General features: G+C 44.4%; 1 protein-coding gene across 1 annotated transcript in view; it reads left to right on the top strand.

Annotated features, from left to right (window-relative positions):
* Positions 1-9,909: 9,909 nt before the first annotated feature.
* GRID1 (glutamate ionotropic receptor delta type subunit 1) overlaps positions 9,910-23,787 on the top strand; it is a 543,246-nt gene continuing 529,368 nt past the window's right edge. Inside the window, exons 1-2 of the mRNA XM_059821260.1 lie at positions 9,910-9,988; positions 12,238-12,393. Coding sequence (XP_059677243.1) covers positions 9,910-9,988; positions 12,238-12,393 — 235 coding nt within the window. The remainder of the gene's footprint in view (positions 9,989-12,237; positions 12,394-23,787) is intronic.

Genomic DNA, 23,787 nt, shown 5'->3' with positions numbered 1-23,787 from the left:
CCGTGCACACAAATACCCTCTACAGCCTAGTAGGAAGTGGTGTGCTTTTCTTTTTCTCTTCTGTCCCCCTTTCTCACCAGGCCATATGGAAATATTTCAAGGTGGGGGTTTGTTTTCTCCCTTTCTCAAAAGAGGTGTATATTCTTTCCCCGCTCCTTTCCCAACACCCAGTCATCAGGACACCCCTTTCTCAGGTGGGAGACTTAGTTCAGGTGCCTACTCTACCAGAATTCCAGAGGTGACTTGAATGTAACAAAGAGGTGAATATAACCAGCTTGTAGTTCTGGGTGGGCTTGTCTCTAGAGCTTTTCCTACCCCTCTCAGTATAAGGTGTCGTCCCCTGCCTCCCCACCCCTGATTAAAAAATTGAAAGAAAAAAATCATTAGGCAGCTGAAGTCCTGTCACTCAGGTCAGCAATGGAGCTTGGATACTAAATGTTTGCATCCAGACTCAGCTACATGGAATGGGCTGGTCCCAAGGACCACACAAAGCATTTTCTGTTTGAAATTATTTTAAATATGAGAAAACTTTTTCTAGTCTCTGTATGATTTACAAACTAGCAATTACTTAAAATTACCTGTTTGACCAGCCAAAAATAAACCCACTGTGTTTCCCCTACACCTCCTAGAGAAGTAAGACAACTGACTGAGTGCAGTAACTGAGGAGAGAAACTTGATGTTCTTGTTCACCCTTAAATTGAGAACTGTCATGCAACAGTCCACTTAATTAGTCACGAAATGAATCGGTGACTGTGGTGGGAATGGAGCCCAGGGATCATGGTCCCCCTGCTCCAATGGCTGGATTGCACGGCCTTTAAAAAAAAATCTGCTTTTTTTCATCTTTCTTTTTTTTTTTTCTCCTTTTCCTTTTTTTCTCTTTTCTTTTTTCTGTCTCTTTCTTTTTTTGCCCTTTTTACTTTCTGTTTTTCTTTTCCTCCCCTTCTTTCTTTTTTCCTCCCCTTCTTTCTTTTTTCCTCCCCTTCTTTCTTTTTTCCTCCCCTTCTTTCTTTTTTCCTCCCCTTCTTTCTTTTTTCCTCCCCTTCTTTCTTTTTTCCTCCCCTTCTTTCTTTTTTCCTCCCCTTCTTTCTTTTTTCCTCCCCTTCTTTCTTTTTTCCTCCCCTTCTTTCTTTTTTCCTCCCCTTCTTTCTTTTTTCCTCCCCTTCTTTCTTTTTTCCTCCCCTTCTTTCTTTTTTTCCCTCCCCTTCTTTCTTTTTCCCTCCCCTTCTTTCTTTTTCCCTCCCCTTCTTTCTTTTTCCCTCCCCTTCTTTCTTTTTTCCTCCCCTTCTTTCTTTTTTCCTCCCCTTCTTTCTTTTTTCCTCCCCTTCTTTCTTTTTTCCTCCCCTTCTTTCTTTTTTCCTCCCCTTCTTTCTTTTTTCCTCCCCTTCTTTCTTTTTTCCTCCCCTTCTTTCTTTTTTCCTCCCCTTCTTTCTTTTTTCCTCCCCTTCTTTCTTTTTTCCTCCCCTTCTTTCTTTTTTCCTCCCCTTCTTTCTTTTTTCCTCCCCTTCTTTCTTTTTTCCTCCCCTTCTTTCTTTTTTCCTCCCCTTCTTTCTTTTTTCCTCCCCTTCTTTCTTTTTTCCTCCCCTTCTTTCTTTTTTCCTCCCCTTCTTTCTTTTTTCCTCCCCTTCTTTCTTTTTTCCTCCCCTTCTTTCTTTTTTCCTCCCCTTCTTTCTTTTTTCCTCCCCTTCTTTCTTTTTTTCCTCCCCTTCTTTCCTTTTTCCTCCCCTTCTTTCTTTTTTTCCTCCCCTTCTTTCTTTTTTTCCTCCCCTTCTTTCTTTTTTTCCTCCCCTTCTTTCTTTTTTTCCTCCCCTTCTTTCTTTTTTTCCTCCCCTTCTTTCTTTTTTTCCTCCCCTTCTTTCTTTTTTTCCTCCCCTTCTTTCTTTTTTTCCTCCCCTTCTTTCTTTTTTCCTCCCCTTCTTTCTTTTTTTCCTCCCCTTCTTTCTTTTTTCCTCCCCTTCTTTCTTTTTTTCCTCCCCTTCTTTCTTTTTTTCCTCCCCTTCTTTCTTTTTTTCCTCCCCTTCTTTCTTTTTTTCCTCCCCTTCTTTCTTTTTTCCTCCCCTTCTTTCTTTTTTTCCTCCCCTTCTTTCTTTTTTTCCTCCCCTTCTTTCTTTTTTTCCTCCCCTTCTTTCTTTTTTTCCTCCCCTTCTTTCTTTTTTTCCTCCCCTTCTTTCTTTTTTCCTCCCCTTCTTTCTTTTTTCCTCCCCTTCTTTCTTTTTTCCTCCCCTTCTTTCTTTTTTCCTCCCCTTCTTTCTTTTTTCCTCCCCTTCTTTCTTTTTTCCTCCCCTTCTTTCTTTTTTTCCTCCCCTTCTTTCTTTTTTTCCTCCCCTTCTTTCTTTTTTTCCTCCCCTTCTTTCTTTTTTCCTCCCCTTCTTTCTTTTTTTCCTCCCCTTCTTTCTTTTTTTCCTCCCCTTCTTTCTTTTTTTCCTCCCCTTCTTTCTTTTTTTCCTCCCCTTCTTTCTTTTTTTCCTCCCCTTCTTTCTTTTTTTCCTCCCCTTCTTTCTTTTTTTTCCTCCCCTTCTTTCTTTTTTTTCCTCCCCTTCTTTCTTTTTTTTCCTCCCCTTCTTTCTTTTTTTTCCTCCCCTTCTTTCTTTTTTTTCCTCCCCTTCTTTCTTTTTTTTCCTCCCCTTCTTTCTTTTTTTTCCTCCCCTTCTTTCTTTTTTTTCCTCCCCTTCTTTCTTTTTTTTCCTCCCCATTTTTTTTTTCTGTAGAAATACAATAAGTAAAGGCTTTCCTGGGATAAATTTTGAAGTCAGGCATACAATGAGAGTGAAACTGATGTTTCTATTATAAAATCTTCATTTCATCCCTTCCTGGAAACATGAACATGAATTATGAACTCCATGACTGGCAACCTTTTTCTGAGGAGAACATAGATCCCTGGGAGAATATATTCTCTCCTGCTCTGTGTGTGTGACTGCCATTAATGCTAATGGAGTCGCTGAAAAGGCAAATATGCCCTTGTTTGTACAAATGGCTGCAAAGTAGATGTTGCAAAAACACACTGGGGAAAAAAACCCTACTCCATGACACAGCACTGCAAGTCAAAAGAGAGACCTTACCAGCTGGGAGAAGTGGCCGATTGTGAGACAGTCATTAAATATAATATGGTTTAGAAGGGACTGTTGAGAAAGATCAGGTTTTCTGAAAGGTAAAATTACTTTCCACTTAGAGTACTTTCCATTGTGAGGCTTTTAAAGGACTCTGTACATACAAACCGCATCAGTATTTAGTGATGGCAAGGGACTGAGTTAGTGTAATTGAAAAGGTCCCTGTTCTTTGCCTGAGATGCAGCAAAGGGCAGTGGTCAAGTTCCTGGCTTGTAGCAAAATCTTTCTGCTTACATCACTTCTCAATGGAGTTTGCAGTGAAGTAGGAACAAACACAAGATCAGTTACTGTGTCTTGGCTGGAGGGCAGAACTTTTCAAATGTATGTGTTCAGACTTTTCTGGCTGTCTGCTTCACCACACAGCAGCATCTACTTTACTGGTTTTGTTACTGTCTAGGTGGGTAAAGTGAGAAGTAGCAAGAATATGACTTTTCCGGAGCCTTTAGCCAACTGAACTGCAGAATAGCATCTAATAATTTGCTTTTTCCTCTGGCTGACATACCCACCCTGCAGTTTCAATCAATTCTAACAAAGCAAGGATATATTCTTACGGTCAAGTGTGTTAAGTTTTATAATAGTGGGAGTACTGGGAAATGTATTCACAATGAAGTGTCTATGCAATGTAGGTGTCATTCTTGGCCTCTTATTACCCAAGAAAGTGTGTGGTATCAGTCAGTATGTATGGTGGTTACACAAGTAATGAGATCTGGGGTTTTCTTGTTTTCGTTTTCCTTTTGGGATTTGCCTGTCTCTTTGGGTTGCTGTGATGGCAGAGGACAGCTGTCCTAGCAATGTCTTGTCATCTGTAGTAGGCAGCTCATTGAACAGCTCATGAGACTGGATAGTATGTACAATGTGGATGGATCAATAAGAGGCACACAAGATGTTTTTGAATAACTTGTAACCAGTTGGACAATGGATGCAGTATAATTTCTACTCTCTTGTCTGTCCTAACAAGCGGGAGCAGGAGTTCCCCTGGAGAGGATTTTATCTGTTTGGTGGAGAATCTTGTAAATTTTTTTTCCCCGTCAGATGAGTGCCAATGAAGGTAGTTCAGAGATTATCTTGATATGGCTACTATTAAATTACGAATAATTAACAAACACTTTTACTTGGGGAGCTCGCATCCTTATGTATCTGTACTGAAACAAAGATGGCAACCATACCTACTCTGCTCTCATTTTAAAAAAAAAAAAAAAAAGCATCCCTGCTCAGGAAAACAAGCTTACAGAGTTTAGCCTTTTCCACTCAGTGTCCAATGGATATAATGACAAGGAGCTTGCTTAGCAATGAAGAAGAAAGGGTTTTTCCCATAACTATGATTTACACTCGCATCCCAAATGGTAATAACAAAGGATTCTTTGGCCACCTGTGTGTTAGAGCTCTCCATAAAATACATATTGGTTTTATTAAAATGTTGTGAATAAACAGATTCCTTCTGAGTTTCTTCTGAATCAAAGTCCTTATTAAATACAAATGCCAAAATAGAGATTAAATTTACCAACACTGATACAGCTTGCCTTGGACTACATTAAGAGTGCATTTATGCAACTACAAAAATGTGGGAGGCTGGAAAAGCTTATATAGGCCCTCGCCTATTGTGAAGAAAATGCTTGTTAAAGAAAAATAGGGCGTGAAAAGGCACAGTTGGAAGAAAGGAGTAGGGAAGTAAATATGAATCTTATCAAGATGCAACAGATACTGAACTGATGGAATTAAGCAAACATAAGTATGAATTAAATCCTGTCTAGGCTGTGTGTACTCCACTGAATTAAATCAGGTGAAGATCTGGAAATAATAGTGCTTTGCCTTCTTTATGGCATCTTAAAAGGCATGTCAATCCCAAGAAAGTGTTGACTGTAGCAAAGTTGCAGATTGTTAGTAGGCATACAACAAATTAATCAAGAATGTCAACTGTCCCACAAAGAACTCTATAATTCAGCAGCCTCTTCTTGCAGAGAGACTCTAGTCCATTACTCCTGGAAGATTATGATACTATGCTATCAACCATGAAAAGAGAAAAGAAGGTTTCAATAACCTAAAGGAAGCTTCAATAAAGCAACTGAAACCTCAGGCTGTCACCACAGGAGAATGACAATCAAATGTCTTTTTAAACATAAACATCAACAACGTTAGGAATGTATAGCAGGTTTGAGTTTTTGCATTACTATTTCCAAACAGAAGCAGAGCTGTTAAATTTCTTATTCTAAAATGCAATTAAATTCAACTCTTTTGTCTGTGTGTGTGTTAACTGTAGACGTCTTGGCTATTGGGGAAGGAGGGAGAGTGTTACTGATTGTGTATTAGAATCTTTTTGATTATTTGTTGTTTTCATTCTTCCAACTCCATAGACTGAGCAGCTAACAGAGATAATTTGCTGCATCTTTATGCCTGTATAAGTGATACAGACGAGGAGTTCCATTCACTTTCAGAGAGAATAATCATCATTGCTACATGTACACATGTATTTTAGGGGCTAGCTCTTACCTTAGCTAAGTGTAAATGCAGAGGCAATTACGGATTTGTGCTGTCAGGGGGACTAGAGAATCACCACCATCCTCCTCACCCTGCTAGAGATAAAGATTCTTGACAAAACTCTAGGGGTAGCTTTGGAGAAGATTATTTCCCCTGTCTAAACTACCCAGACTATGGATAGTTTTTTTCCTTTTCCCCTTCCCAAACAAGAACCATAATTTCCCTCCTGTGCTTCTCACACTGTTTTAAGCACTTAACATTGTCGCAATTCTTATGCGGGGAAGCCTCAGCTTAGCTATAGTAAATGGATGGAAGTTAGCAGAAGACAGGAGAAATGCTGAATCTTAAAGCACTCCATTTATTCTGAGCACAGGCTATGATATGGTAAAAGTCTCAATGTTCTGATCTTGCAGGGCTGCTGCATACGAAGCAGCTCTGTAAATGCTCAGTAAACATGAGGGGCTTTCCAGATCCAGGGATATCCTGCAGCCGCAGTTCTGGTGATGTCTTTCAAAATGTGCCTCATTCTTCTTGTGGCAGCACAGAGGGACAGAGCCCTGGGCGCAAGGCTCTGAGCACGGCACTGCACAAGCCTTTCAGTTCACCTGTCTAGGATATTCTATGTTTCTAATTGCGATGCAGTTTTCAGAGCCTTACTCAAGCCATTCTCTTGTGGTAGCAAAACCCATTCGGTACAGGTTTCATACCACGTTTGTTCTGACAACAGAAATAAACACAGCAGTAGCTCATGATAAGTTAGCTTAAAATCACCACGGTGGTTTGCAAAGGTAATAGAGCCGTTAACAGATGTGCATAGAATTGCACCTGTTGCCACAGAGTTGAACTTTGAATAGTGACTGTCACTTGAGGTGGGTATTTACCTTGCATATTTCTAATAAGATGTCATTCTTCCACTGGTAGTGTAAATCCAGCGGTACCTTAGATAATGTGTAATGAGTTGTTGCCTACACAACAATGATAGAATATCGTGGTGACTTGTAACATTCTTAATATGCAAAATGTTGGCAAATGGATTAGCCTTTTAGTGCCGACTGCTGCATCTAAACAGTGTACACCCACCACAAAACGTCAGCGCTCTTCCAATTGCAAACGAAGAATGGCAGAATTGAAATGAGCTCTCATTTATACTGGGCTTGGAAATGCAACATCGATGGCTTTTTTGGAAGGAACGAAATAATAGAGGAAGGAGTAAGTATTATGAAAAACATAATCCAATCCAAAGTTTAAGTAAAATAAAGGAGTGAAGGGGGAAGAGAAAGAAAAGATAATGAAGATAATGGGAAAGAAAAGGTAATGAAGCCTGACTTAAATCAAGTTTAAAACAAGACACAATGAAGTTTTGATGCTGCAACTCTCCATCTTGCAGAGATGCTACTGAAGTTTGCAGTTCTTCTTTTTGCTGTGGTGAATCCATTTAGGTCTCATTGTACTTTGCATGTTACAAATCAGGTTTTAGGGCATTTGAGATTTCTTCTAGGCACTTTCCTTGATTGTTGCTGTCCTCTGGCTGGGGCAAATAGCCTTCTGCCCTTTTTTGGGGCCTGTTTCAGTTGGTCTCTTTTATGGTATTCTGGGCTCCTGTCCTTTTTGCCCCCTCTTGGCTGGGACTGGATCCTTTTCTGCACGCAGAGCATTTTCTCATGGATTTCACAGGAAATTTTGTAACTTGTCCAATTTACTGCGTTTAGATTTTTAATATTTTATTTTACTATTTAATATTATTAAAATAGCAGCCAGAGGCATCCCAGCGGTGGTCGAGACCTCACTGTACAAACTCAAGTAAGGCAAGCCTGCTCCCAAGTGCTTGGAGTGTAACTGACTGGTGTTTGGACGCCTGCATAAATCGCGGGCTTAATAGCTGCATATTTCTACAGGTTTCAGGCTAGGATGCCAAAGCACTTTTCAAACACAAATAAATTTAACCTCCTTTCCTCTGTGGAAGTCAGAGATTGGTTCTGTGGTAACACTTCCCCCCCGCTCTAATTCCCACATATGTACTTGTTACTGGCATATATATAACTGTGGTCAATATAGGTGCTTAACTTTTTAAAGAGCCTGTGTAAGTCAGTAAGTGCATATTGATTTGAAGCAAATGTAAATTAGAATTAATTTTGACTTGCTAACGTAGTCAAATAAGGAACATTTCTATTGATCTTTGTCCCAGAAGCCAATTATCTGGATGAAGTGTTTTTATTACATGAAATACAGCGTATAGTATGTATCATTCTGCATTGATCAGTGTGAAATTGCATATTTCAGACAAGGACTGTAAGTAAGAGTAGTTAACAAGTGAGTTATTTTTAAAGAGTATATCTTGTTTTATTTACCTCCCGCTTTTCCCTGTTCAAAAGCTGTGCTTGTAACTACCCCTGAATAGGAGGCTGTTGACGCGTGTGGATCAACAGGGATTCTTGTTCATATCATTTCCATTTCGGCTTCCTTCCCTTTCACTCTGCTCCATCTATACCGTGTTCCCTCCCCCTTCTGCCTCCCCAGCTGCTGTAAAGCTTATCTATATTTCCTACTCCTTAGCATTAAGCGGTTTTTGCCGTACTGTGCTCTGCATGAAAAAATGTTTTCTATATTAAATAAACACGTTGCAGCAATCTCTCATGCGAGCAAGCAATGCGAAGTATCTGGAGACTGTAGTAGCGCATGTACAGGTGGTGGTTATAAAAAGAGTCCTGAATTTACGTGGCAGCGCTGGTGCCACGGCAGGGGGGAACGGACCGCCCGGGCATTTGCCCCAGGGACGCCCCGCTGAAGCCCGCTGCGGACAGATTCCCGGGGTCAAGCGGGCGCTGGCCTGCTCCTTCCCCCGCCGCGGCTCTGAGCTCTGGCGGTACCTCCCCGGGAGCAGGATCCGGCCAGAGCGCTCTGCTACTGGACTTGCGCTTAAAAGACAGCGACCTCCAGGAATCGCTCTGCCTCCTGCTATCCAAATGCTGACATTATCTATATGTACTGCTATAGCGGTCCGCGCCTCAGCCCCACGGCAACTTAATAATCTTGGTAACATCCTGCTCTCAACTCATTTTCTTGGCAGTAGTTTTAATTACGTTTCGGCCTCCTGAATGAATTTGTTTTCTCTGGATCCTTGGCATATTGAGACGCTTGTCACGTTTGGGTGCTTGCAATCACTGATGCGTTTGTTTTAGGGGATGAATTAGTCTTCTGAGCCTGAGCATGTCCAATTTATGAATTAGATTTCATTGAAAGCTGGAACAAAACAAAACAAGAAACGATTTTGCTGTACCACTTTTCTCCCCCACCCCCTCGCCCCCAGCGCGGGGGTAAAAATCTCACATTTCCATTTCGCTCGCCAAAGGCGGATCATTTCCCGGGCCTGAGCGTGTGGCAGGAGGAAGGGGCACACCCCCCCCCCCCCCCCCCCCCCGCCTCGGCGCCGTGCCCCTGCGCCGCCCGCGGTCGCCGAAGTCGGGGGAGCGGCAGCGGGCGCAGCCCCGCGCCCTTACCTCCGGGGGCGTCCCGCCGCGCCGCGTAGTGCCGCGCCGCGCCGGCCTCGCCCCGGGCCCAGCGGGGGCTGCGGGAGGCCGCGCAATGCGGGGCGCTGGGCGCCCTCCGGGCAGGGGCTGCGGCCCCGCGGGAGAGCCTGCGCCCGGCAACCGAGGCGCTGCGGGGCCGCCTCGCCTCGCCTCACCCCCTCCTCCGCTCCCTGCGCTTGGAGCATCGGCCGCCTACCCCTTTCCCCCGGGAGATATACATACATTATGTTTAATGTATATAATGTACATATAATTCTGGATGTATCTCCCTATATTTAATCGCAATTTATTTCCCGGTTCGTGCACAGCCACCCCACTTCCTCGCGGAGCTGCAAACTCCCCTCCGTGCCGCCCGCCCGGGCGCCCCACTGCCCGCGCCCCGCCGCTGCCGCCGCGCCGTGCCCCGGCGGCACCGAGCGCCGAGGCTCCGCAGTCACGTGGCGCGGGGGGCGGGCGGCGGCGGCGGCGGCGGCGGGGGGGCCGCTCCGCAGTTCGCGGTCTGCCGGCGCTCCGGCACACACCGAGCGCTGGAGGCTCCGCCGCGCCGCCTGCCAACCCGGGATCTACCTCCGTGCTCTTTTAGCCCCGTCTTTTTTTTCTCTCCCCATCGCCCGTTTTCCTCAATCTTGGAAAATTCTTGGGGTGCTGGGGGAATTTGGGATTTTTTTTCTGAGGGGGGGTGTCTGGGCATCTCCCCCCCGCGCCCGCTGCCTTGCTCCACCTGCCCTTGCGCCTTTTTTCTTCTTTTCCCCTGTCTGTCTCTCCACCAAACCCGGGCTGATGTGCTGTGCGAGAGGCTGGAAATGGAAGTGTTGATGCTCTGGCTTTTCCCCTGGATATTTCAGTGCGTTTCGGTGCGGGCGGACTCCATCATCCACATTGGTAAGAGGGGGAGCGGGGGGGTTGGAGAGGGGCGCGGTAGATAAATAAATGCAGGGAGCGTCTCGTTTAACCGCGGTAATGTCACAGGCAGCGGTTGAACCAACTCCGCGGAGACACAGGAGGAGAGAGGGGAGAAAGGCAGCTGAACCCCCCCGATTGTAAAGTTAGGGGCGAAATGCCGGCCGTGCGCCGGGCCGGGCTGCGGGGCCGGGAGCAGGGCGGGGGACCCGCCGGGGACGCCGCTGCGGTCTCCCATGTGGCCGGGAGCCTGTGCTTGGACCTGTTTGCGTGGAAAGGCTTTCTTCTACCATCACCCCCCCCGCCCCCCGCGCCTCCTCGCCACCGAAAACAAACAACCGCCCCCAACACCCGAGCAGGAGAGAGGCATAATCTGAACGTGCTCGTAGGGAAAACTTTCGGGGAGGTGATCCCCTGGTTTCCATCCCCTGCCGTAGCAGGTGTCAGCCGAGCCGGAATGCGGGGGGGAACTTGGCTGGGAAAGGGTTAGAAAGGCGAGATTTGCAGTGGCTGCGTGTGTGTGTCTGTGCGCGCGTCTGTCTGTGCGCGCAACTGTTGTGGTTTGAATAAGATCTCATTAAAACCCCTGGGCAGCAAGAAGGCTGGATCAGCAGTGGGAGGAAGAGAGGGATGAATAAGAGGCAAAGGAAAGGCTGATGTGAACTTTTATGGCTTCTGGGAGCAAGGCACGGTGATGTCCGCGGGAAGCCTGGCAAGCAAAAGCGAGGCTCTGCAGTCACCTTTTGGCTGGTGTTGAAAGGTACCAGCAGGAAGGAAAATGAGGATGTTTAGGGGCGGAGAGCGGGGAGAGAATCACTTGTGGAGGATGATAGAGGAGGAGACGGGAGTACGGCCGGGAAATGAAAAGCCGTAATTCCCACCAGCCTTTTGAGGAGGATGGGAGATCAAAAAAACAGGAGGGCGCCGGGGCGGGAGCGATCCTGGCGAGGTGGGGCTCCACGGAGGTGGGAGGAAAGTCCCGCGTCGACCCGGGGCGGGGAAGGGGAGAGGGGGACCGGCCCTGTAACAAGTTTCCCGGCAGCGGCGGCAGCCCCGTGCGGCAGCGGCAGCGGCTGCGGGGCTGGCGGAGGAGGCTCCGGTCGGTGCCGCTCGCCTCCGGAGCCTGGGGGCGCAGCCAAGGCAGACAGCATTGCGGAGCCATTAAGCAGACGGGGTCAGCCCCGACCGCAGCGGGGGACTCCGGCCCAGGGGCGCTCCCCAGGGCTGGTCAGAGCCCGGCGGCAGCGGGGCCAGCCCCGCGGGGAGGCAGGGAGGCGGTGGGGCCGCCTTGGAGAAGTGCCCGGGCCGGAGGGGGTGGGGGGCGAAACAGGCTCCGCGGCTCTCCCTCTCCGCCCCGCTTCTCCTGAGGGTGGACGATGTCACCTCGGCTTCTCCCCGCACGAACTTCAGCCCGAGTGGTGCTCGCTAACTAACTCCTCGCAGAAACAGCGGTCCGGTGGGCCGGAGAGGAGAGATGCTGTGTGCAGAGCTGTGATTTCACACGGGCAGTGCACGGAGGCTCCAGCCACAGGCACGCACAGTGTGAATCAGCAGGACTTTTCCAGGCTGGGGGATAGCGGGGTTTTTTTTGTGGCTTGTTTTGCTGCCAGCACTAAAGATCTCCCACCGCTGCGCCGAGCAGGGCGGTAAGCCTGGCGTGGGCACACACACGCTCCGTGGAGAGGCGATCTTATGTAACACACATCGCCAGATGTTTTCACGTTAAACATCCTGCATAAACAGGACAGCGAAATTAAAGCTTCCAGGTTACTGGTCACAAATCCTGGCTTGACGTTCGTGTGTGCATGTGAGCCTCAATAAAACCGCTGCCCGCCAGGCAGCAACCCAGGGAGCGGGGAAGCAGCGAGCAAAAAGTTGGTCTGGTTCCCAAGCCCGCTCCCTTTCCCGTCACCGGCGAAGCGAGTCCCTCACCCCGGCGGGGCTCCGGTTCAGGGCTCCCTAAATGCCGGTGGAGCAGAAGTGGCCGGGAGGAAGGTTGCGCTTCCCCGCGCCCGGGGCGAGGCCGCGCAGCCAGCCGCGGCCGCCCACGCGTGAGTCCCGGCCCCACAGGTGCCTGGTGTCCCCAGAGCTGCCCCGCCCGGCACCGTGCCAGCCGGGGCCTTTGCACGGCCCAGGGGGGAGCGGGGGTTCTGGAGCGGCGAGCAGGCGGGGCGAGCCGGTGAGGAGCGGGGCCGAGCCCTCCTCACCCTCTGCCGCCTTCCTCCCCGCAGGTGCCATTTTCGAAGGCAATGCTGCCAAGGACGACGAGGTGTTCAAGCAGGCGGTGTCGGATCTGAACCTCAATGACGACATCCTCCAGAGCGAGAAAATCACTTACTCCATCAAGCTGATAGAGGCCAACAACCCCTTCCATGCGGTGCAGGAAGGTGAGCGCCCCGGGGCGGCACCCACGGCGCGGGTGGGCTGGGCGCCGGGAGGGGGCTGAGAGCGGACCGCCCCCGGCCCGTTGGCGGGGAGAGGTTTCAGCACCGGTGGCAGCCCGGACCTGTCCTGGCGCTCGGCTGGAAACTTTTCTTCGGTCGGGGGTTGGCGCTGTCTTACAAGGAAAGGGGAGGGACGCGCGGTGCGGCGGCTGCGACGCCGTGCCCAGCCCGGCCGTGCCCAGCCCGGCCGTGCCCAGCCGTGCGGCCCGGGCAGCCCAGGCTGGGGGTGGCAGCCGCGGGAGAGCCGGCCGGGCGGGGGGACTCCAGCTGGCTCCGGCATCCGCAAGCGCCCCCTCTCTCCGCCGCTGCGGAGGGAAGGCCAGGCTCCTCCGCCGCCCCCGTCCGCCCTGCAGGGCCCACGCGTGAACACGGCGGGGCAGGGCAGACGAGGGGGTCCCGCCCGGAGCGGGGGTTCATGCGTCGCTGAGGGGCCGGGCAGGAGGACGCGACGCTTGCGGGAACGGCTGCGGGAGGTGGCGGGGCAAAGCCGGCACCCCCCCCCTGCGCGTCTGCCCCCGCGCCCCCCAAGGGGAAGCGGAGCTGGGTCGGCCGGCGGCGACAGCGCGGCCCTCCGTGAGCGTGGAGCTCCCTCCCGGGTGGCTGGGGAGAGGGTAAGGTGGCCGAGTCGCCGGCTGAAAACCTTCCCAGAGTTTACAAGATCTGACAAGTAGCTACATAGGTAAATCATTTCAATTAGATTTTTGCAAAGGGAAACGTTTAAATTAATCAGCTTGCCTTTACAAATAAGACTTTAAAAAGATATTATTTGTGATTTAATGAAGCCAAGGTTAATTATGGCCTAGGTTATTTCAGAAGCTGTGTTTTTCAGTAGTAATTATCTAGAAACAGAGAGCTATTTATATACCCAGACTAGAATATTTAAAAAAATGATTCATCACCAGCCTTACCCTTAGTTTTACAGAGCACAGAATGAATCTTTCCCTGTATGAAAATTTGCATTAATCCATATGTATTTATGTCTAAGTTGTGTACATGCAAATTATGGCTAAAAAGTTACACCAAATGTTAATTTTCATGAACTCTGAACAATTTCTTCTGCTGTTTTCCTCAGAGTAGGTGCTAGTTAATATCATGCACATTCAGGAGGAACAGCAATATACACCTTTTCAGGGGCCTGAGCCCATTAACAATAGGATTCCTCCTGCTGCTCTGAAGGCTTAGCAAGGCAGTATGAAAAAGACCTTTGTGAAAATGGGAAGAAGGGGACTTTAAAACAAAACTCCACCCACATAGTCAGACACCAGAGGAAAATAAAAATCTCTAAATAATGGCGGGTTGATTTATTGGCAAAGATTAACTCTGAACAATTGGATCTTCTTACATTTGCAAAAGCTCAGTGTCCTATATTGGAGCTTATTCATATTCATGGAAGTGACAGTAGTTGGCTGGCTGAACAACTGCCTTCAACAATGTCTCTTCTCAGAAGTAAAACTTTATGAAACTGTTCTGAATGCCCTGGGATCTGAGCTGACAGTCTCGTGGACAGTGTCCCTTTGCTCAGTTTTGTTGAAAGCAGAAAAGCATGACCAACTGGAGGATTGCTCTTGATCTAGTAAGGTTATTTCTTTTTGATTGGTTTATTTGCTAGCCTTAAAGATTGGTATTGCATTTATGAAGACTACTAAGAAAATGAAATTTCTCTGTTGAAAATCCATGCTGAAGCCACAGAAAAGTCTCTGGTCAGGTTTTTAATCTTTTTGATACAGACTCTTTATACTACCTGAATATATGTAAATAAAGATGTTTCTTCCTATCCCTTCCAATATGCTCTTTCAGGGCTTAATGTGTCCATTGCAATTAGAATTGCTCTTTGATGAGCTGATCCTACGCTGGAGAATTAAGGAAGTGGTTGATGAATGTTCACAATTCCAAAGAGAAATTGTTCTGTCACCACTTCATTAAGGCATATCACTGTGTCTTCTTTTGGGAGGACTACGATATGATCCTATTTGCGAGTAAAACCTTGCCACAATGGGAGAGCTAAGAGAAGAGTATCAGGCTTTGCTCAATTTCCTGGTTTGCTTTGTTGGTTCAGGTCAGGTCTTTTTTTATTTAAGATTTAATTTCCTACTTTTGAAACTGTTACACAACATGCTGACAGAATGATCCACGGGACATACAAGTTGCTGGGCTGTTCTTACTGAACAGTGCCTCCCTGCCCCGTGTTATGTTGTGTCATTCTGACAATTCAAAATCTCATTGTATCTCACTCTACGGATGTCCTGCTCATTTTGGTAGAATATTGCATAGAGTAGTCAAAATAACCTGGAGCAAATCCACTTCCCTGACTGCTTGCAGAATCTTGCTGCTGCTACATAAAATGCCCTGACATCCACATTATTCTTCTGCAGTGTCTTTCTAGGCAGCGCTGTGGAAATCAATGTTGCAAGCATTAGTTTCATAGCGATGGAACTTTTTATAGTAAAAACCAATCTGGAATAAAAATAGACCATTGTGATACTACTGCCAGAATAGTTCACGCAATTGAACCAATCACAAATACTGTTTTTATTTGGAGCGTCTTTTGCACAGTTTTGTGAGATGACATTGTAAATTATTCCTTAAGTCCTTTTTAAAGAGTGCTGCAAGCAAGGACCTTCATTTCAATGATACTGTGCTGGTAAAATTACGGAAAGTCATCCCTCCATGTAACAAGGTCTATTACACAGTAGCAAGACCTTAATTACTGATGGAGATAGTTTTTAACATGTGTTTGACCTGGCATTTATTGTGCAGTTGGAGAACTTCTGCACGGAAGAGTAGTAACAGTAGGGTTTTCTCAGTAGGAGCAGTGCATTTGCAGAACTAAGTGCCAAACAGAAGATGCCTTGTCTTTCATAAACGGAGTAGTTTTCAGTGATGGAAGGTGCTGAGAAATGTAGTAAGAATTTGAAAAAAAGCTTCAGGGGCTTTGCTTCAGAGAGAGAAGGGCACTATTGTGATAGTTTCTGGTAACAGAAATAGCGAAATAAAATTCAGAGATCCTTTATCTTCAAAGACTTGGTGTACGCTCATTGTTAATGGTTGTGTCGGGTGCTAGAGAAGAGTAATTAACAAAAAGTGTAAATTGTGTTCCATCTTTATCTTTCATTTTAATATACATTGCAGAAACAAGATACTGTTGTGCCGATAAGTAAAGAGATTGTTTTGGCCCCATCAAACTCTTATTCTATAAGAAAGTGTGGCAAGTGGGTGGCAGGAATTCCAGTGGCAAGGGATGTAACAGTAAAGAACAGACAGACCCTGGTGTACACATAGGATAGGACTTTGTTATCTGTTTGCGCTTGTGAGCAGTTCTCGCATTTTGTAGAATATTGCTTTTATGTTTGTGGTAATTACTTGAGGGAAAAATGGTTTTTTCACTGAGTGTCATGGGGGAAAATATACATGGGGAATCACTGTTCTTTTCTTACGATTTTAAGGAAACGAGCTCAAATCACAAACATGATGTTAAATTATATCCTTGCTTCCAGAAGAGCTGTGTGCTCAGTTTCTGTTAAGTGGTTGAGATGTGAGATAATAAGCTCTTTTTTGTGTGTGGTGTGTGTTTAAGCTAGTACTGTGATAACCTTTCTGTGATTCAAGGATTCAAATAAGTTCAAAGGTATGAGAAATACTTTAAATCTTTCAGTTCGAATTGGGATTTTCGAGCCTGACATTGGTGTTGAAAAGGGACTTTGTGTATGAAATACGGGTGGCAAACCAGTTTCCAACATGTTGGCATGTTTAAACTAAAACCCAGAAACCTGAAGTGTAAGTTTTTAAAATGTTGCTTTTGGAGGTGTAATAGTTAGCTGTAGGTCAAAACTGGGGCATAAGAAAGCTAATGCTTAACTTTTGTAGTGCTCTTTAGAGAAGGGATCCAAAGGAGACAGTTACTCAGAAACTGTGAAACTTTAAAACCCTGTTTCTCAGTGGATGATGCTTGCACATTTATGGAGCTGTCCTGGAGCTGAAACCTGCTGTTCTCTCTGCATAGCAATTTCAAATGAATTGTTTCTAATTTGAGCAGCCTTGTATGTGTGCTTGTTGATGTTAAAATGCTGTCAGCTCTGGAAACCAGAACAAATTTGGAAAATCAGAATGTGATTTGAGAACAAGAATGGTGTTCCATAAATGGGTTTATTGTCAGTCCCGTGTATGCTGCTATGGTTTCAGGGCAACTCAGAGCTGCTGATTTTTTGGATGTCTGTGTTGTATACTGTTGAGTGAATCTGATCTCTTATGATAGTCTGTAGGACTTGGTAACGGTACGTACTTGGCATAGAACTATCTTGGCTCAGCACATATATTTCAAGTTACTACCACAGTTGCTTTCTAACGGTTTTATTTGTTGAGAAAAGGTATAAGCTGATCAATGTGTGGATAACTAAGATGAAATACAGACCTTGAGAACAGGAGTCAGCAGCTCCATTGATATTCTTGCATTTATTTATCTGGCTAAAATCCCAAGCAGAGCTATGCTTGTCATACGTGCATTGCCCAGTGGTAGGGAACCACAGAGAAGCGGAGTGGCTGTATGCTTGCGTGTGTGCATGTGTCTTGGGGTATTTGCACATGGCTCTTTTTGCAAACCTGGGACTCTATTTCAAGGTAGTGCAAGTGTCCCACAGGTGGGCCACAAGCAGTGTCCTGATTTTGGTGAAATGCAAACTTCAGGTTTCAGTTAAAGGGAGAACTTAAACTGAGGTGGCTATTAAATACAGAAGAGGAAGATCTAACAACAACCGTGAAAAGATACCCCTGGGTATGGTGATTACGCTCCCCTTGCCATTGGGTAAGCCCAGATCCAGCACCACATAAAAGTATGTCAAATAGGTGTTTATGTAAATGCGGAGTAAGACATTTTGTTTTGTTGACCTATAGTTTCGCATGCCCCAGAAGTGAAGGTGGTTGTTGTTACAGTTAGGATATTTTAATACCAGAATGCAAGAGTAAAGAGAAAGGAAAGGGAAGCATAACAAATGCAAACAAAAAATACAATGAAAATTCATAAAATATTGCATATACAAATTATTAGTTTTTTTTAAAAAGAGCTTTATTGATTTGACTGCATTGGATTGGGAATTTGGTGCCTAGCTAGAAATCATAGGCTGTACCTAGATTTTTAACGTAAAACATGAGAAATAAAAAATTCTCGTGTGCCAGAATTGCAAACGATTGGTTTATATCAATATAGTGTCAATTAATTTTTCTCCAATGGTTTCTCTTAAGTCTTTCATTGTCATTTACCTTTATCTGCTCCTCTTCTGCGACTTGCTTGAACACAGATTTTGCACTGTTCTTGTTTGGAAGTTTTTGACAGGTGAACTCTGAGCTCTCCAGAAAGAACATATTGTTACATACATTTTTTCTAGTTTTAACCTGAGCTTTCAACACTTATTAAAAAACAACCAGAAAGAGTGTAGGTAGGGGTTCCCTCCCGTGGTCAGAGAGGCCTTGCTGTGCAACTATGCGTTTTTTCTACTAGTCTGTTGCAGTTAAAAGCTGTTGCTCAGTGGGATGAATGTGCTTAACAGTTTTACCTCCTTGTGCCCTCTGAGACCAGACCAAGACTTGTTAAGGACTGCCACAGTGAAGACATCTGTGACACTGTCACCACATTGTGCTTGTGTTTTTATGCTCTGTAGTTGCATGGCTCCATGTATTAGAAACCAGAGTGTTTCGCAGAGCTAAAAAAACCAGCAAATTACAACGTTCATCTCTTCTGATTCTTGTGTTTTTGTAATGCTGAAAGCAGGGACCAGCAGATGTCTTCAGCAGGAAGGAAAGGAGTCCATAGCCCAGAAAGAAATCCATTTGATGCTGAGGATGAAGGCAGGCTACAGACTGGGCAAACATCCCAATACACCTTTGTTTTGTTGTTTCATTCCACTTGCACTGTGTTACTTTGCAGCCACAGCTATTCAGGTTATGGTCACAGTTTAACTGCAGGTGCAAAATATTTTGTACTTTCGGGAGGCAGTCCTACTCAAACACATCCCTGCTACAGCTTATTTTTTTTACAGCATGGGCTGGGGCTAGTTCCACCCCAGCCATGTTCTCTGCTTTTGCAGAGGCTCCCATCATTTCAGGTTGGGGCTGAGCTGCCTGGAGAGTGAGCTCCAGGCAGTGCCATGCGTTGTGGTGCAGCAGGTAGTGTGGAGTCGGGGAAGAAGGAGGTGGTGCTGTGGGCTCACAGCTTAGCATCCCAAGGTAGTAAGGGTGTTTTTTGTGGAAACACCGACAGCGTGGATGGGACCTGTTTGGAGCACAGAGTCCTGCCCCAGCTCGGTGGAGGCTGGTGATGGGGAGGTGGCATGCTCAGCCTGCCACAGGAGGGGTCTCAGCCCCTGCTTGCCGTGGGGTGATAGGGAATCCCTTCTTGTTTTCATGCTTTGCAGTTAAAAGGTTTTTATTTTGCCTGAAAGATTGTTTTCACTCCCTCCATCTGCATAACAGGTTGAGCTCATTCCTTCTCTCTCTTCTAATAAGCAGACTTGCAAATACCTTTATTTCCATGTTGGGTGTGAGTCACCCATCTGTTTTAAGGATCTCATACACAAAAGCAGCTGCAGGTTAGGCTACGATTCTTTTTCAGTACCCAATGGTCTTTCTCACTGATTCTGCTGCCGATCCTGCTCATTTATCAAGGAGGTGCAGTTGGGTTTCTTATTCTAGGATTTCATTATACAAAATATGCTACATCATTAACTAGCATGCTAGAAATTATCCCAAAAGATCAGAAATAAGCAGTGTTCATAAAAATATTAGCAAATATGTTTCAGGGTTAAAGATTTTCTTTCTGTTTCCCTTTTTAATTTCTTTTTTTCTTGAGGAAAATAATTTTCTGAGTGCTTTGTTTGTCTGTGGCAGCTTTTCTCAGTCATTACTGTGGAGGAGGATCTGTAAATGTGAAATGAGTATACAAACTGCCTCAGCCTGATCTAGTTAAAATAACGGCTAAAGAAAATGATCCTAAACTGTGAAATACAATCTGTATGTATGCATATAGATATACATGCATGCCCATATACACCATACAAATGATTTAATTGCTAGACTTACTGTAATGTGTCCAGCAGGGAATATGCCTTGAGCTTTTCTGTGTTCAGAATCTTCCAGCTACAGACGATTAGAGGATTGACTATCTAAGTATTACATTTTAAATTACATCTTCATACTTGCAGAATGAGATGAATTTAATATTTTGATGTGATTTATTGTGCTATGGTTGAACCATACAGTGAAAGGAGTTAATGTTTATTAAAACTGCTCATGGCTTACCATAGTTATTTACTGGAAAAAAACCAAAACAAAGCCTCAAAGCCTAGTTATAGAACTACAATAGTGACTGACAATAAGACTACAGCACACTAAGACTGTGGCTGAGATAGTTACTTCAGATTTAACTTTTTGCCATTTCAGAGGAACTATAGTCAAACTCTTCTTCATTTTTTAGGCAAAGATCAAAATGTTTGTCATACTTTTATTTGTAATAAATTACCCCTGAGGGGAATTCCTGCTGTGTCTTTATTTGCCTCTGTCATCTCATGCTTAGAGATGTTTTTTCAATTTGCCCCTCAGAAAAAATTTACTTAGAACGCATTGTTGGAGCCATACTGCTGTGTGAATCTTAGAATTATATGAAATTAAACCTTTTTTTTTTTTTTTTTTTTGAGCAGATGTCTTTGTTTATCTGAAAGTGCCCTGCTAGAAAGAAAATGGCTCACATAGCTATTGCTTTTCTGGCAAGAGATTTTTCCATAGTTTACAGATATTTGAGTTGATGATTTTGAAAAATGGCTTACATTTTCAATTTTGCATTTTGACAGTTTTTTTTGATGTAATAGAACTTGCAGTGATTTTTCTTACATACAGAAATGCTGTGTAGTTCTTTCCATTTGGAAACCTGTTGAAAGAGGCCAGGTTTCAGACCAAGGAATGAAACATTTTATGTACAGGAGACATAAAGGTTATGCAGACTACCTTACATAAAAATGTGTCAGCTCTGAAGTTGAAATCTAGGTGACATCCCAAGAATCCTTTCCATTTCACTCTTCACTGAGGAAAGGGAGCAGCTAATGCTGATGCTTAGTGTAGCTCTTTGGCTATTAGGATTTTTGTGCATGAGAAAATTGGAGTGAGACGGTTAAATAGTGTGCAGCATTTTGAGAACCTCATTTTATATCATATGTAGATCTGTAATCATTTCAAAGGCAGATAGTAATGATATGCTAATATGCCAAGATTTCTTTCATTTACATAACTTTAAGGCAATAAATATCTGAAATGAGAAATATGTTGAAAGGGTGTCTTTTATGTTTTTCCTAATAGCTTGCATTTAATTATAATTTGGAGACCTGATTGCTGTGCTTGAAACTGTGTTCAGGTTTGTAGGTTTGGAGTGCTTTTTATAGCCTGAAAGGTTTGTCTTATCAGAAAGATTCTGTCTATACTCGCCCTGCTTTTGTGAAGTTCCTTTCTTTTGACCCCGTTGTGGCATCTTGGTGCCTGTCCATTTTTTCCCTTTTGCCTATTATATTATATATTCAGATATGCAGTAAGAATTAATACTGGAAAGCACTAACAGCCAGTGCTTAAAGGTAAAAAGAACCAAGAGGCATTAATTTCAAGTGGTGTTTGGCTGCATTAAAACTCACAGCAGGGTTTCAACTGCTTGACCTTACTGAGAACCATTCCCTTAGCAACCTTTCATAAAGGGAGTAAAAGGACAGTAAGAAAACAATTTTTTCCACTATATTCAACAGAATAATATCTAAGAAATGACTTTCTATCTTAAAAAACACAACAAGCTCAAACCAAAAAACTCCCAGTGGGTCCAAGCTCTCATTATGTATCCTGTTTCTCAGTCTAGTCATTTAATCCTCTGCTTTTTAACTTACTTATCTGAGTCTTTGAGATTTTAACTAGTAGCATCGCTGATGGAATACTTTCAATATCCTCAAAATCTCATTGTCAATCTGGTTTGTTCTTATTTAGAAAGTGAATAAAAGGATTTTCCATATAAGCGAATATTTTTTAAAGTTAATGAGAATTATCTTTGTCAGCGGGTACATTACTTTATACCATTACTTGATATTTAGGAAATACTGGTTATTTGCTGCTTGGTAATGCTTTCAGTGGAGAAACTGTGTAATAATCTAGAGCAGCATTTCCATAGCTGTTTGTTTTCTTAATCTCTCTGCTGCTGGATAAAGGTGAAACTTGGGATGGTGGAAGGAGGAGTTGGTTTATGGGAGACAGAGCCTCTCAGTGTCTTTTCTGTGTGTTTTCCCCGACTTAATTTTATGTTTCTTTAAAAAATGCTTTAGAACTCCAGAGAAAATGTTGGTATAAATTGAGCATTGTCTTGTGTGTAGTATTAGCTGCATTTTAGTCTAAAGGACCAATGTTTTGCCCATTTTCTATCTTACTTGAGGATATTTTTGGAATGAGAACAGTTATCTGAGAGGCTCAGAGAAAAGGAACTTAGGATGTGATGTCTGCAAGGGTCAAAACACAGAGGGCTAGGATGTTAAAGTGCACAAAAAATAAAGGGGAACAACCCAATTATCTGCTTTAAGTTTATTTTTACTGAAACTTTATTTTTCTTTTCTTTCAGCTTGCTTTTGTCCTGAAATACTGTTACTGTGGAAGTAACAATGTTTTTGATATAGGTAGGATTCAGTGACCCAAACAGAAACAGAAAAGGTTTGTGCTTCCTCTGGTCTGAGCGAGATGCTTGCACACCATGGGTCTAGATTTTTAAAGAGGCTGGAGAAGGGCAGGGGTGCCACAGCATTAGCAAGTAATCAGTCTGCAAATAATCAGCCCATGGCAGGCATTTCCCTTCCTGAGAGAAGAAAAGGCATTTCCAAAGTGTGCTCACAGGACAAGATGGGGAAAGATATGGTCTAGCAGAAGTTGAGGTTGACTGAACCTCTGCTTGTAGAAAATCACTTGTCCAGGGCAGCTTGAAATGAGAGTGCCTATATCTGGATTAAAGCGTTGTACAGTCCACAGGGAAAGTAATTTCATGTTTCAGCACTATCTAGCTTTTTTTTTTCTTTAAAAAAAACCCCCAACAAATTGTAAGGGAGCTGATGGACTGTGTGTGGTAACTCTTAGGGAACACTTGGGAGGAAGGTCTTGCAGCAAGGCTTCTAGACAAGCTGTATCCTCCGCCATGAGGTTAGCGCACCCATTAAATGTGTTACAGCGCTTCTGCAGCTGATGGGGTCTTGCCTTGCCTCTAGATGGGTGCTCACAAAGTCAGCTGCACAGGCAAGCAGAAGTGCTATTGTCAAGCGTGATTAGAGCCAGCCTTCTTAAAGCAGGTGGCTGGAGTCATCTTTCTCTCCCTTCTCTGCCTGTGGCAGTGGCACTGGTGTGGCAAGATTGGATCACAAATGGGTTTCTAAAGGCTTAATGCCTTGTCATGTGTTGAGGGCAGTTGACATTTTTGTGACCATGGTATGTCCTCTTTGCTTTTACACCATTGCTTAAAAATAAAACATAATGTCAGCTAAAATTCAGAGTCATGTGGGCAATGCAATGACTAGTGATGCCTGATTCTTTTTGAATCAAATCTGCAATCCTAGTTCTCAAAAGGCATTTTGCGGTCTTTCATTAGATTTTTTTTGCAGTAACCTAATATTTATCTCAGGAAGGGCTTCCTTTTGTTATCCATTTGGTTTGTTCTTAGTGTGTTATTGCCAAGTTGGGGACCATACAGTTGTAGCTGGTATTTTTATGTCTGGGATTCTTCACTAAAATTCCAGTTTCTTAAAGGCGTCTAGCTCGTGAGGCCTATACTTTCCTGTCTGTGGTTGTCCTTTCCAGAGCCACCTCCTCACTTCCAGCTATGCCCCATTTTATATGGACAGCAGATTCATCATTCTACTTCCTAGTGAGGTTTGTAAATGTAAATTATTTCTCTGAAATCTGATGTCTTTTTTACCTGTCTTCTTTTGTTTGGTAGCATAGCGTTCCCCCCGTACTTCCCTCTTCCCTGCTGCTGCTCAATGCAATAGATTTTATGGACATGTTTTTTGTCATTTGCTGGATTATTCTATTTCCACTGCATTTTAATCATCATGATGACAACATCTGTTGGCAGCAGTATACAGATGTCTTTTCAGAGCATATTCTAAGGTTTGTAAATGGTTACCGTATCTACATGAGAAAACTAAGGTTTTGTCTTTTCCATTTACCTTAAAAAAAGTGAAATTGCATTATGGAAATGAAATGTGTGTCTCTGGGAGACTTACCACCTTTCAGTGACTTTCGGGGGAAACCTTTAAGTTTCACACAGGTTCCTCTATGTTACCTACT

This window comes from Gavia stellata, chromosome 9 (genome assembly GCF_030936135.1).
Source record: "Gavia stellata isolate bGavSte3 chromosome 9, bGavSte3.hap2, whole genome shotgun sequence".
Classification (NCBI taxonomy): Eukaryota; Metazoa; Chordata; class Aves; order Gaviiformes; family Gaviidae; genus Gavia; species Gavia stellata.
This window is presented reverse-complemented; position numbering and strand designations above follow the sequence as displayed.